This window comes from Nannospalax galili, unplaced genomic scaffold (assembly GCF_000622305.1).
Source record: "Nannospalax galili isolate Female #2095 unplaced genomic scaffold, S.galili_v1.0 scaffold655, whole genome shotgun sequence".
NCBI lineage: Eukaryota > Metazoa > Chordata > Mammalia > Rodentia > Spalacidae > Nannospalax > Nannospalax galili.
Window position 1 is genome coordinate 126,548 of NW_008337285.1, and position 14,848 is coordinate 141,395.

The window sequence follows — 14,848 nt, forward strand, 5'->3', positions numbered from 1 at the left end:
CCACCTTGCAGAGGTCCGAGAGGAAGTTACTGGGGTGTGGCCTGACTTGTTTTAAAAGGCTGAAGAATACTTCCACACTGCTGAGGAGTGCATGTTCAGCACGTGACCATCTTTAAGACACACCTTTGGGGGGGGTGGATTTCCAGGTGCCTTTATAAGCTCTGTAACACCTGTAATAAATGAGTCCCTGCTTGACTAGGCTCCCCGTTGTGTCTGAGTGTCCCCGGGTAATGGGGGCAGTGTGGGCTGGCGAACAGCGTCCTTACTCATCCCCAATCATTACCTCCCCAGGGGTCACTGGTTCGAACCCCCGGCATAAATATATATCTTATTTTTATTATTTCTATTTTGTTTTATGTGTGTGAGTGTATTGCCTGCATGTATATAAGTGCACCTGTGTTGAGCAATGTCCTCAGAGATCAGAAATGGGTATCAGATCGCCTGGAACTGGAGTTACAGGTGGTTGTTAGCCACCATGTGGGTGCCAGGAAACAAACCCTGGTCCTTTGCATCCTTTGCAAGAGCAGTCAGTGTTCTTAACCACAAAGCCATCTCTTCAGCCCCAACTCTGACCCTTTTCAGGTAGCATGTATTCATGATTACTATTTTTGCCATTACTATGCTATTATTTCATTCAGCCAGCTGGTCAGTGGGCATTCATAGTCAATGCTCAAACTCCGCTTATATCTATAGTGGGAAAGAAAAAATATCTCAAACTTCAGTAAGCATTATTCTGTTCCCCAAACCCTTGAACTGAAGCTTTTAATTTTTTATTCTTAGCAACACTGACAAAGCTATGACCCTGAATGTGACAAATAAGAAACTGAAAAGTACTGATGTATCTTTACATACCAATCAACCTGTCATCCCTGACTTCTCCTATTCTGTCCACCCCCAAGTGAAATAGCCTCAGCAAGAATAAAAACGCAGGCAGCACTCCTTTGTACTCACACACTGACCATTTCTCAGCACAGCTAGGATCATAGTCCACAGGATCCTGTTAGAGAGCCATGTAGTCTGGGAGATGCAGGGCAGGGCCTTGTTCTCTTTCATTCATCCATCCATTCATTAATTCAATCATTCATTTGCATTCACTGAAGTCTACTCAGGAGTAGGTTTCGCTTGGAGTGGTCAAGTGACTTAGCCAAGGTCACACACCAAAACGTCGAAACTGGGATGCTGACTCCTAGGCCAGTATTCCTCTCAACACTTCAACAAGCAGAACACTATGTAGATAGTGACCCCAAGAAAATTATGTTTTAAATTGTGTCTTCAGAGCACCTTGTACCTATTATGAACCTGTGTAAATCCTATGTCTTTCTTCAGAAGTTCAGACCCATGGAGCCATTTGTCTACCAAAATTCTCCATTCAGATGTCACATAAACCCTTATGTTTAATACTTCACAAACAGAACTCAAAATGTCTCCCTTCGCAGGCTCTTTCTCCAGTAGTTCATGTCTAAATAATTGACTCTGTTCTTCACCATGTTCTTCAAACCAACATTAGAACACCTTCCTTGACTCTTCCCTGTAGCCTATCTCCAAGCAGTCAGCAATACACTCAATCCTATCTGCTACCTACTGGAACATGTCACATGGAACTGGTTTCTACTGAGATCCCTGAGACTATCAGTAGCACACATTACAAAATAAGGCATAGGATCATGCAGGATTTGTAAATGAAAACCTGAAACCAGTTTTGCAGCCTTGACCTCACTTTCGCATATGAAGACCACTTAAGAGATGAGGTGAACAGCCAGATCATCTCAGGCTGAGGAAAGACTCTTAGAGAACATCCTGAGCAAATACTCTTGCCCTGTCAGCAGATCTCCAGCATCCAGCACTGGAAAGGGGGTGTATGAAGAACTCTTGAGAGACTGTCCAGGCCATCACACTGGCCACTGAGGTCTATCCTACTCCTTTCTGGTTTTCTCTCATCCTGTTCAACACCAGAGGAGTGAACAGTTGCTGTCATTCACGTGAGGACACCAGGGAAACAGAACTCAGTCTGATCCTAGGTCACCGGGGTCTTCATGAACAGCCTGTTTGATACAGAGTGAGGGTTTTCTTTGTAGAGGTTTGATGTTTCAGATCAGACCAGACATAGTAATTGCTCAACTGAGACTATCTTGTGATGAGACTTAATTAGCATACTTCTTGATTTCCTGCGAATGACTGGGAGCTCACGCAGCCTGCCAAGTGCTCTTACATCTTTAGATCTACAGTCTATCTCCATCTATCTCTAAAGCCAGAAACAAACAGTAAAATTGTTTTCATGATTGTTAGTGCTGCATATTCAGTGTGCTGGTTCTTTCTTTCACACATCTTTCTGCCATATTTATTGATCACTACCTATTTCTGGCACAGCACCATCTACCCTGGAATGCTTGGACAAAGCATCCTTCCTCTAGCATCTGGGCTGTCTCCTATACCTCTCTCTATTTGCCAGGGGATGGCTGCTCCACCCTTCTTTCCTAGTCTGCATCCCATTCACCCTGGAAATCCGAGCCCAAGTTTCTTTTCTTCCCTTCCCTACTCACTGCCCGCCTATAGCCAGCAGAGCTTTTCTCTGTCATGGCATTCATCCTCTGTGATGCTGTTGTCTCTGTGCCTTCCTCTCTCTCCTTGAAACTATTCATTGAGACAGGGACTCTGCCTATTCATCTATCTATTTCCAGTACCTAATGAGTTTGCTGGATGGATGAGTAAATAACGACATCTTCAGTATCTGATAAATGTTTCAGAGAACCCAGTGCAAGGGATGGATACGGTGGGTTCTGAATTGAGATCAGTTAGCTGACTCAGAATCTTAATATCTTCTCTTGGCCAGCTCTACTGTTCTCCTGAGCCAGCACTATCTGATTTCAGTGTGTCCACAGCCACAAGCCTAAGTGGAAACTAGTCTGTTCAAGACCCAAGCTCTTGGTTCCCAATGTTTTTCTCATCTATTGTGTCAAAGAGCTATTTCCTCTGGGCTTGTAACAGGACCATAAACACAGTCCAGAGAAGCTCTGGGTTAGTTTATGATTCCAGTTTAGCCTTCTTTCTCTTAAATTGGTTGAACAGAGCATATTTATTACTCAGTAGGCCTGCAAAATGTAAATAGGGTATGCTGAAGAATGGCCCCAAAGTATCACGAATCTATCATTTCACAACAACAAAACAGCAAATGGCATGAAGGAAAGGCGAGAGAACTAATTTAACACCACCGAGCATGTGGTGTGGTGATTTATCTGGTCATGACAGTGTGTGCTTCCCCACATAATCCTCACAGCTCTGAGAAGTAAATGATTGTTACCCTCACTTTACAACTGAAAAACAGGTTCAGAGTAATTAAACTGAATTAGAGTCCTTAGCAAGGATGAAAGAAAACAGAGCTTACACCCAGAACTCTGACACCAGACCTGTATCCTTGTCACATTGTGGAGAGGCCAGAGTCCCAAAGGTCACCAGCTATAGTGGAAGCCTTTGAAAATGTATATAACTCTTTCTATTAACTTCATCACAACTTAGAGAATGATCATGCCCTTCAAGTTACAGATTAAACTGAGACCCAGTGAAGTTATGCAACCTGTCCAAGGCGGCCCCTTTCCTAGCGGCTGAGTTAAGGTTCAAACCCAGATACTCTGATCCAAAGACTGTTTTTTCCATAACACCTATTTTTGTAAATGTCCCATAGCAGGGGTCGAAAGCTGTAAAAGTCCTCAGTTGCTTTGCAAATGTGACACTCATCTCACAGAGCCTCAAGGACTCACAGAAGGGTGCTATCTGGGGTGAGGCTGGTGCTGTCATCAGAGTCAGGTCTCCTGACTCCCAGTCTATAGGACATTTCTTCCCACACTATATTGCCATTCCCATCAGACCATGTAATTTCTTTTTCTGACTGGGACACTGAGCTAGCAGCCCACAAAGATCACAATCTGTCTGCTTGCTCTCCCTCTGTTATGAGGTGAGATGTGGGGGAAAAAACGTGTTTCAAAGAGCTTGTGTTTGGTACCTTGCATGTACCAAATCGGTCTGTGCTTCCCTGGTGCCGCTCCAGGTTCCTCTGCTCCACTGACTAACAACTCAAGACTAGGTGGTGCATAGCCTCTCCATTCACTGACACAATTCCTTTATCTTTAGTCCCTACATTCTAAATATCCTTCAGCCATCACCACAGCACAAGCTAGAACCATCTCCCATCTGCAGTCTCCTAACGTATGCCACTGCCTACAGAGCAGCCAGTGACTTTCCTCTCCTGTTAGAATTCTTCTGATCTTTATTACCTCATCTTCAAGTTCAAATTCCCTTCAGCTTGCAGTTTTAGACTTCTCTTTTGTATCTAAAGGCCTTCCACCAAACTGGACCAGTCAAAGCTCCAGCTGCACATGCACGCCTTGCCTCCCCCCCCCCCCCCCCCCCCCCCGCACTGGATTCAGTAACACATTCCAACTCCACTGGACTAATTCTTCCCCAATATTAAAACTCAGTTTAGATGAGTCTTCCAAGAGACAGGCTTCTCTGACTCCCAGGACTGTTTTGAATTCTCCCTCATCACCATGGAATAACATTTTTAGTCACTGCTACCCTGTTTCTAGAACTTGACCTGGTCTTTAGCAGGCACTCATTACAAACACACACATACACGCAGTCATTATTATTGTTGGTATTATTAGTAGTAGTACTATTTGTTTTTGAAGAAAGACCTTCCAGATGGTCCTGGATTTTTTTGTGCAGCCGAGGCTGCCCTTAAACTCATGATCCTCTTGCCGCAGTCTCCCAAGTGCTGGGATTGCAGGTATGTGCCCATAGCCTTATAGAATTCCTCTATCAATTAACCTACAAGTATTTTAATTATATGCTCCCTTTTCTGCCCCCTTAAGTGGAAGGACAGCCCTGGAGTCAAGACTCATGGCCTCCTTTTCAGTACTTTACCCCAGTTGCCTGGTACGATTCCTGAAACACACTAATATGTGTTTACTTTTGATGAAACAGTATTGGGTATTAAGGGACAGGAACCCTGAGCTAAGGAGGGGTTATTCTACTAAAAGTCAAATTTCTATCACAAAAACCATGCCAGGGGTACAGCGAAAGAGTAGGAGAACCCTTGAAATTAGACATCATAAAACAATGACAAACCAGCGGCAGGCCTCCTCTGGCCTCCACATCTTGTTGTGAATTGAGTTGTAGAATCACCTTTGGTGCACAAGCTCTAACTTCTTCTAGGTAATTCTTGCTTTGCCACAATATTGTAGGAGAGCAAAGTGGTTGCTTCACATGTACTAAGAAGTCAGGAATCACATCATCAAATGTGGTGGTGGGGGGAAAGTTTGGCAACGGCATTTGGGCACATAAGAGATGGCCTGGACTTTGGAAGGCTCAGAGCACAGCCTGTTCCTTCCACCTTGCTGAGTCAGGAAGATATTAAAGCATTATTTGAGATGACTGTCTCAGTTGTGGTGACTATGGGAGGGCACTGAGTTCTTATCATGATCTCTTCAAGGGTCTGAAACACTGCTCTACAAACCTTGCCTAACCCTTGCTAGATCCTTCCTCTGAGGCTATCACCCTGATCTCCCATGTGCCCAGCAAAATAACTGATGACCACCAAAGCTGCAGTGGGCTGGGTGCACCTGTCCTAAGTCATGCCACTATCAGAAGAGATGTTTCCTGCACAGAGAAAGGTTGGAACTCCATGAACACTCATTAAGAGTAAAGAAAGCGAGTGGGAACACTTCCATTTCCAGGAGGGAGAATTAGCCCCTACAGCAAATGGATCTTCCATATCCATGGTTTCTGCAGCTGAAGATTCAACCAGTCTTGGATAGAAGATATTTTTAAAATTGTGTCTGTACTAACATGTACAGATAATTTTCTTGTCATTATTCCCTAAACAATAGAGCATTACAATGATTTACACAGCTCCTGCAGTGCATTAGGTATTATGTTATCTAGAGAAGATTTGAAATACACAGGATGATATGTGCTGGTTATACGCAAATATTATATTATTGCACATAAGGGACTAGAGTATATGAGGATTTCAGTATTCCATGGAGGTCCTAGAACCAATCCATCAAGATGCTGAGGGACAACTGTATACAGACTTTATCCCACTTTTTCCTTTTGCAAACTCCCTCAACTATAATTCTTTTTCTGAGAAAATGAAGGGTTTAGAAAAGAGAAAGGAATCAATCTATAGACCAAACGATAAATGAAAGCAGAATCTATCAGAATCTGTCACAGCTCTGGTGCAATGACTTTGAAATATGCTAGAATTACTGAATAATCCTTTTGAAAAATCAAACAAGCTAGAAAGTAACCCCCTAATTTCATCACAGTAAGCTTAGGCATTTTCAGAGAATTTTTTTTTTAATAGGAGAAAAAGCAATTTGTCAAAGGAAATACAGATGCAGACGATGTAGAGTGAAGAGACAGGGAAAAATCGAAATGCAGGCAAAGAAGAGAGAAAGGGAGGGTGATAGGACGAAAGACAGTGGGGGGGGATAAGTAAGGAGAGAACACATGACTGATGAGGACCGACTGGTGAAAGGAGACGGGACTAGAGGGAAGAAGAATAAAAGTAGCAAGTAACACAAAGAGAAAGTGAGAGAGCAGGAGCTCAAGAGGACAGGATGCAAAAGCCCTATGTGTTTGTGGTTAGAAGGAGGAGTTAAAGCTCTTCTTCCGCAGCCCTGGAATGCCATCCAGCCTGTGACATTCAGGGCAGAAGACTCAGTACCTCAAGAAAGAGAGGAGGGACGAGAAAGGCTGTGTGGGCTAGGGGGTCCAAGGAACTCATGAGGTCTTGAAGCGGCAGTTGGGAGGATGTCCATATGAAGGGCTTATGAAAGTTGGGAACAAAGAGAATAATCCAAAGATGTTGCCAATAGAACCCACCTCCTCTGTCCTCACCCCAGAGTTTAATACTTTCCTGATTTGGGATCTGACTTCTGATCTGCCTAGTAAATCCTTCCAGATTTGATGTTCCTGGCTGGATGAAGGCTGGTTCAAGCAAAGAGGGGACCTGCTAAGGATACAGGCTTCTTCGGTGTAGGGCACAGCAGCTGTGGTACCTCCAATGATGTAGCTGTAGAAGGAGACCTCTAGGGTATAGCAATATGAAGTATGGTCCAGGAGCCCACCGAGGAAGCGACGGCCAGTTCCTGCTTTCACAGCATCCCGGTTGAAGGATGTGCTAGTCTGTGAAAGATAAGGTTGAGAAGAGCGAATCAGGTCTGGACGTCAGACACCAGCTAATAGATCTTGAACAAATCTTACAACACTTCTAGTTCTCAATTTCTTTATCTGAAGAATGGGATCTTAGTTTCACATCTCAGTCATTATGAGGACCAATAGAGTAAATAAATATAATTAAATGAAAGCATTCAGCAGAATTGTCAGGGCATAGTGACAGCCACTCAACAGCTACCTGTGGGAATCTAAGTGGTGACAGATGGAGGAGGAAAAGGTGTGTGGAGAATAAGAAGCAACTACACTGTGATGATAATCAGAATTAAACTTTGAACTTGACAATATAGTTCCCTGGGTTGTAATTCATATAGGCTCCAGAAGAAATCCTTGAAGTTTGGTGTTTACATTTTACCTGTCTATAGGTGAGGAAAGAGGGCCTCAGAGAGGTACAGAAAGTAAGTTAAACAATACAGATTTGAACTCAAGACTAAATGACTCCAGGTACCCCAAAGTTCCCCATTCCATTAGAGAAAGCTGAAGTCACATCTAACATGAGCCAAGGGGATCATGGCTGCTTCTTTAGTAAGATGTTGGCAGCACGCATCTGTATAGACAGAGAAAGAGGGGTGAACAGGCCAGTCTGAGGTCTGCTGTTCAGACACACGTTCTCCTACCTCCCAGCTGTGTAAGAGCAAAGAGCTTGCCTTTTTGGTGTATAGTGGAGGTGGTAATAACAGTTCTCCCACAGTGGTGAGGGCCAGTTCTCCTCAGGTTAGAGTGCCATTCCATGCAAATCCAAGTAAATGAAGTTGGCTTAGTAAGAGGATGTGTGTAGTACTCAGCGGGAGATCAATGTAGAAAAAAGAAAACGAAAGCAAAAGAGACAGACAAGCTAAAATGTGTGTGCGTGTTGAGGCAAAAGGAAGCTGAGAAAATCGCAGAATGTCAAATATGAAAGTCCTCTGAGATCTATGTGGTGAAACACAACTCTCTCATTTTTAGTCAGTTTCTGAGAAGCAGAGAAGAGACAGGAATGGGACCAGGACAGATGGCATTGATGGCAGCCCAGAGCTGGGTCCTAAGGGTGCTGAGATGCAGGCACACCACCAGGCCCAGGAACAAAGTTCAGATGATGTCCCATTTATAGATCCTGGAGTCCCCTCTCCTTGGTGAATGTCTCTGAAACTAGTGATACACCTTCCAAGGAACTGGAGGTTTCACCCTTCCCTGGAATTTTCATATTTTCAAAGAATCAGGACTGACCCCCTTGCACATGTTTCTACAGGAACAAATGTAGGTGTTTTGTCCCATTGTTATAATAGGCAGGCACCTGCTTGATTCAGTCCCCAAATGCTGAGGACTTTATACTACATTCTCAACTTTTCTGGTCCATAGGTGTCTCTTGGGTATAGAAAAGACTGAACTAAACAACTTCTGATTCTTTTCTTGGTCTGCTATCCAAAACTCTGTAACTGAAAGTGCTTCTTACCTCACAAAGAAATTAGTCATCCCCACTAATGTCCAGCCTGAAGCAATGGGCAGGTGGGTTTTCAGCTCATCAACTTCAAAAATTGTTCTGACCCTTGTGGGCTCTCTACCTCTGGCTACACGGAAGTAACGAGGCTCAGAGAAACAAAGGAAAATGAGCTGGAACTTTCCTATGTCCCCATACCATGTGTTGATACTTCTCCTCATCTCTCCCTGCTCTTTTCTAAGTTTTCTGTGTGCTACAAAATTTCTAACTGCCCCTTCCCAGCCCATCATGCCCAGTTTGCATGTGAGTAGAAACATCATTAGTCTCTGGAGGGTGCTGAGGTCTTTACTGCCCGTAAGAGATTTTCATATCTATAGTTGGATATGTCCACCCAGGAAGCTATGGTGCAGGCAGGGTAGAAAATATACACACCAATTACTGACAAAGAAATTGAGGCCAGGTAAGTCATGGAAATAGAGAATGGTGGATATATAACCCCTTTGAGCAGACATATTGCATTGATGCTTGAAGAACTGGGACAAATGAAAACAAACCCTGGGCTAGGCATGGAACAGGGAAACGTGTAATGAGTTTCTTTTCCTTATTAATGTTGGAGTCAGATTCACTAAACAAATGCCAGCTAACCAGACTGGCAAAATACTACACTGTTAAACCAAATGGAAATGAGCCAGAAGAAAAGGAGGGAGGCGGTGACAGGAAAAAGTGTGGAGGGATCCAGGGCTGGGGCTAGCTACCAGAGAACTCTTGACTTACATAGGAGAAGTCTTCTGCATTCTGGCAGAGGAGCTTTGGAAAAATGGCCTGCCTCTGGAACCGTTCCTCGTCCTCAAAGATATTGCCATACATGAAGCCATTCATCATGGTGGAGTGAGCATGGATGTCAATATAGAACTCCAGGCTTGTTTTCTGTTGAACAGATAACAAATGAGAAGTTCAGGACTGTAGAGCTCACCTTAAAGAAACCATACCACATGCACTCATGCACCCATACACACACCCTTTCAAGCTGGTCCTTTATATCAATAGATTTGGCAGCTACTTGTAATATGATTAGAGGGGGAGTTACAGGTGAGGATCAGTTCCTGTACATTGTTAGCCAATGTGTCCTCAGGGTCTGAAAGCACTACCATTAATATCTCTCTTTAGAGGTGTCCAAAGAAGTAAGGCTTTTGTTGCAGTAAGTCATGACGTTACTTATACAGAGCTGGTAACATGTTCATGATTACACATTATGGGAAATTATTTTCTGATTAATAAGAAATATATTCCAGGTAATAATTGTATTTACCTTGGGCATTCTTGCAGTTTTGTCTCAACTTCCATTTCTTCCTGGGGAACGTGGGGTAAAACATGCCCCTACTCTGAGCATCAGTAATTTTTTTTAATCTGAAAAATATGTATTTTGATCCAGCCTGAAAAGTATAGTGGGTGTCAAGTACAGTAATAATTGCTATCACTTCCTATATATATAAAATGCATGCCAGGCTCCATTCTAGGAGCTTAACATGAAGTCTTAACTCTTTTATATAGTATTTTTCACAATGCCACACCTCCTCCCCAGTAACATACATGGTTCATGGTGTGGGGAGTCTTTTTCATCACTGACATTGATGAGGCTTTTTCTGCTTACATATTTAAGACACTTCCTAGCTTGATATGATATTATTTATCAACTTCCCTGAAGGTAGGCAGTTTTCCATAACAGCCTTGGTTCTGGTAAGGCAGGATGTTTAGCAACTATCTGCAGAATGATGGAACAAAAGATACCAAAGATGACTCCAGACACCATAATGGACTGGCAAAAACAAGAGGATTTTTAGGACATTAGATCTTCAATGTCCCTCAAATATAATACTCCTCTTCTTATGTATCAGTTAATACACATCTTATCAAACCTCACGAAATTCGCACAGACCTAAATGTGGAGATTTGTCCAGGTTCACAGAATAATTGTGACTGACACCCAGGATTCTTGACTCGTGACACAATGAACTTGTTGTCAGTGACCAACACTAGCAAAGCCTGGCCACCTAGCCATCTTTCCTTCAGTGTATAGTCTTTAAAAAGAAGAAAAGTCCACATATGGGAGGATGATCCCTCCTTGGGACACTTTCAAATGAAGTTATAGCCAAATGAAAACCATGTTGCTTCTAGATGACTGTCATTTCATTTTCCTCAGAGTTGGAGTGAAAAATTATATCTTGCTGAACTCCCAGATCTCGGGGGTAGTGTAAGCCGTCCTTTGAGAGATACAAGATGCACTGCTTTATGTGATATTAAACTCATCATTTTCAGCTTTGGAGGTGGAATGCACAATGATTCAACGGGAGACCTATAAAAGTCATCTTTGCAATTTTATTTTCTTCAATTGTCTGTCTTTTCCTCTGAGCTTTTGATGAGCTTCAGAGGAAAGGAGGAAGTGGAGAGATGACTTAAGAAATGTATGAGGGAAAACTGCAATTTACATCTTTGGTCAAGAGTCAGAAAGGGCCCTGGAAATCAGTCTCTCTGACCTTTCTTGGATCAGCCCTGTGTGGGGAGGGTGCTTGTGTAAGCCTGGCTGGCAGGCAGTGATGAAGCAAGAATGAGAGCCAGGCTCTTCTGAGAACTGTTTGGGTATGGCATCAATTGTCCCTCAAACCTAGCATCCTCACACCTGGTGGCTAATGTGACTTCACTTTAAATTACCAGCAGGTGAATTATAATTAATTGATACATATGGTTCAAAGTTAAAAGGCATGAAGCAATTTACAGTGAAATCTCCCTTCCACTCTCTCCTCCAATCACTGTTTTGCTCTACAGAGTCAAAATGTTTTTAGGTTGGCATGTATCCCTCCAGAAATAGTTTATTTATAAACAAGGAAATACTGTCCCTACTCCCAAATGGTAGCACTCTAAACACATTTTTCAGGTCTTATTTTTTTCTTTCCTGTATGGTAAAGGTAATTTTTTCTTAACAAATAGTTATTTCATTCTTTTTGACAGCTACATATAAACCAGTTCTTTACCTGATGGGTAGACAGGAATTTCCAGTCTTTTTTCTCTTACCAATAAAAAAATTATTTTGTTTGTATTTTGATGTATATGGACATTGGGTGTGATGTAAGGATACACTTTAGTGTTCCAGCACCACTTACTGAATCATGCATCTTTCCCCCACTGATTTGAAAAGCTGTAGTTTCTATATAATTTTTGTGTATGTATTTAGGTTTATTTAGGGGTTTTCCCCTCTATCTTAGTCATTTTCTATTCATGTGTTGACAGCATACGGATTTCATTATTTTCTGTTTATAACATGATTTAATCTTTGAAGAGTTAGTATGTTATGCTTCTTATTCTGGACTTTCATGGCTTTTCTTCCACATTTTATATGACTTTTATAATGAACTTGCTGAATTCTTCTCATGCACCAAAATGCTGTCAATATCTTTATACTCACAAGTAAATAGGCAAGCACATGCTGTGTGTGTGTGTGTGTGTGTGTGTGTGTGTCTGTGTGTGTGTGTGTGTGTGTGTGTATGTGTTGTTTTGGATGACAAACGTCCCTCTTAGGCTCACATATCTGAACATTTGGCACCAGTTGGTGGCACTGTTTGCAGAGATTTAAGAGAGTTTGAGAGTTCAGAGCCCACTTCCAGTTCACTCTGTCTGCATCCTGTTTGTTGTTGGAGATATGAGCTCTCTGCTTTTGGCTTTTGCCACTGTGCCTGTCACTTGCCGCCATGCCTCTCTGTCTTGATGGACTCTTATCCCTCTGGGACTGTAAGCTAAATAAATTCTTCTTTCTATAAGTTGCCTTGGTCATTGTATGTGTGTGTGTGTGTGTGTGTGTGTGTGTGTGTGTGTCCTATACACATGTTCGTGTGGGGGACATGTGTCTGCAAGTGCATATGTGTATAGAAGCCAGAGGTCAACGTGGTTGTCTTCCTCAATTGTTCTCCACCTTACTTTTTGAGATAGGGTCTCTCACTGAACCTGGAGTTCATCCATTCATCTCAGCTGGTTAGCCAATGAACTCCAAGGATTCATGTATCTCTGCCTCCTGATCCAAGCACTGGGTTTACAGACACAGGCTGCTGAACCCAGCTTTTTCTTTTTCAACATAGGTGCTGAGGATCTGAACTCAAGTCCTCATGCTTGCATGACAGGCGCTTTATAATCATATTAAAATCATAGTAAATTTAGAGATGAACCTAGGAAGAATTAACTGCACATTCCCATTTAAGAAAATACTTTGACTTTCATTTATTCAAATTTTCTTTGGGTACAACAGGAATTTTTAAAGGTTTTGTTGCTTGGCTTTTTCTTTCCAGACAGACCCTGAAAATTTCTTTTTTTTCTGTCTAGGAAGTTTATATTTGTAGTTGCTGTTGTAAAAGTGATTTCTACTAAATCTCACTGGTTATTCTTTTTAAATATAAAATGTTTTGCTTTTAGTATGTGAAGTTTATGTCTAGGCAGCTCACTAATTAACTAAAATACATTATGATTTTAAAGTAAATTTTACTGAATTTCCATGTGTTTCTTCAATAATCACTGAGTCATATTATGTATCAGACAATATTCTAGGCACTGGGAACATGGTCCAGAGAGTATACTGGGCACTTTGGACATAGTAATATGTTTACCTCTTATGGTAAGAAAACAAATTCATAAATATATAAGATGCTATGGAGACAAAACAGGGTAAGGAAACTAAAGCCAACAGAGAGGAGTTCTAGAGACACAGAAACCTGAATGAAATCGGAGTGTTAACCTTGAGTCTGTCAGGAAGAAAAGACAGCCAAGTTGAAGAAGTAAATGTAAATGTGACTTACATTTGGTATGTTTTAAGTGGCGGTGCCTGAGATGGGCTGAATAAAGAAGAGGGCTGAATGAAGAGGCAGTGTTTTTCATGTAGTCTTATTACTTGTATGCAATAATTTTGTATCTTATGTTTTTATATTCATAATTTATTTTGCATGTCTTTCTGGATTGTTTATTGCCTCTAAAACAATTTAAAGAGTTAGTTCCTAAGATTCCTTCTTGCCCTGGAATTCTAGAGATAAGAAATAGAGTAGAAAAGGGTCAGGAAATTTACCCAAATGGAGTCAAAATTGTGATCTTAGCTATTGATTGTGTATATGTGTGTATAAATGTGTGTGTGCATGCACTTGTATCCCCACACATGTGGATGCCAGAGATTGACATTGAATGTCTTCATCAATCACTCTTCACCTTATTTTTTGAGATAAGGTCTCTTTCACTGAATCTGTAGCTCACCAGTTGGCTACGCTGGTTGGACAGCAAGCCCCAGGGATCCCCTTGTCTCTGTCTCCCCAGAGGTAGTATTGCAGATGTGAGCCACAGGGCCCAGTCTTTTACATCGATGCTGGGGGTCAGAACTCAGGCTCCAATGCTTATGCAGCAGCACTTTACCAACTGAGCCATCCTCCTAGCCCAAATCTTAGTTATTTTTATTTCTCATTAAATGCATTCAGTATTTTGACAGAAATGCCATGAGATACATAAATATTAATCCGAATAACATCCTGATTGTGTTTTGCGCCTACACTGACGTACAGATTTCGGCTGGTCCTGTTGAAATGAAATGTAAAAAGCAGAATTGGAGGGTCTAGCTGTGGTTACAACGTTTACATAGTCTGTGATGATGGGGAAGTAGCAATTCTTCATCATGCCTCAATTCCTTCCTCTATAAAAATGGTACATGGAGACTTCCAGGTAAGAGAGCTACACTGGAATGAGGGGCTGATTACAGTTTTGAAAATAAAGGGAATAAGGGTACTTTATCCCTCCAACAGTTACTTCTCCAGTCCCAGAATCAGTTTGATCAGCACCCCCCATAAAGCTCTTCTGCTGTCAGACACATGAACTTTCTCCATTATCAGATGGGATTTTCTGTGACTGAAACTAATGCAGCCATGTCCACAGCTGTGTTTTAGCCCAGGCAAACTGGGCTAAAAGACTCCTACCTGGAAATGCACAAATGCCATGCCAGTACGGATTTCTCAGAAGAGGTTCCCAAAGACTACAGTCCCTGCCACCATCAGTGCCCTCAGGGGAAAGGTGAAGATGTGGAGCTAAGCGCAAGCTCTAAACAACCCGTAGGGCCTCATAGGGTCACCAGCCCTGTGGGAACACAGCAACCACAGCTGGGCAGAGTTTGCCTTTGCTATC

The 14,848-nt window shown here is 42.2% G+C and overlaps 1 protein-coding gene across 1 annotated transcript in view; it reads right to left on the reverse strand.

The window, feature by feature from the left end:
• Nucleotides 1-14,848, reverse strand: part of Agbl4 (ATP/GTP binding protein like 4) — a 1,438,400-nt gene that overhangs the window by 37,684 nt on the left and 1,385,868 nt on the right. Inside the window, exons 10-11 of the mRNA XM_017797967.1 lie at nucleotides 9,425-9,577; nucleotides 7,023-7,185 (exon numbers count right to left, since the gene is read on the reverse strand). Coding sequence (XP_017653456.1) covers nucleotides 7,023-7,185; nucleotides 9,425-9,577 — 316 coding nt within the window. The remainder of the gene's footprint in view (nucleotides 1-7,022; nucleotides 7,186-9,424; nucleotides 9,578-14,848) is intronic.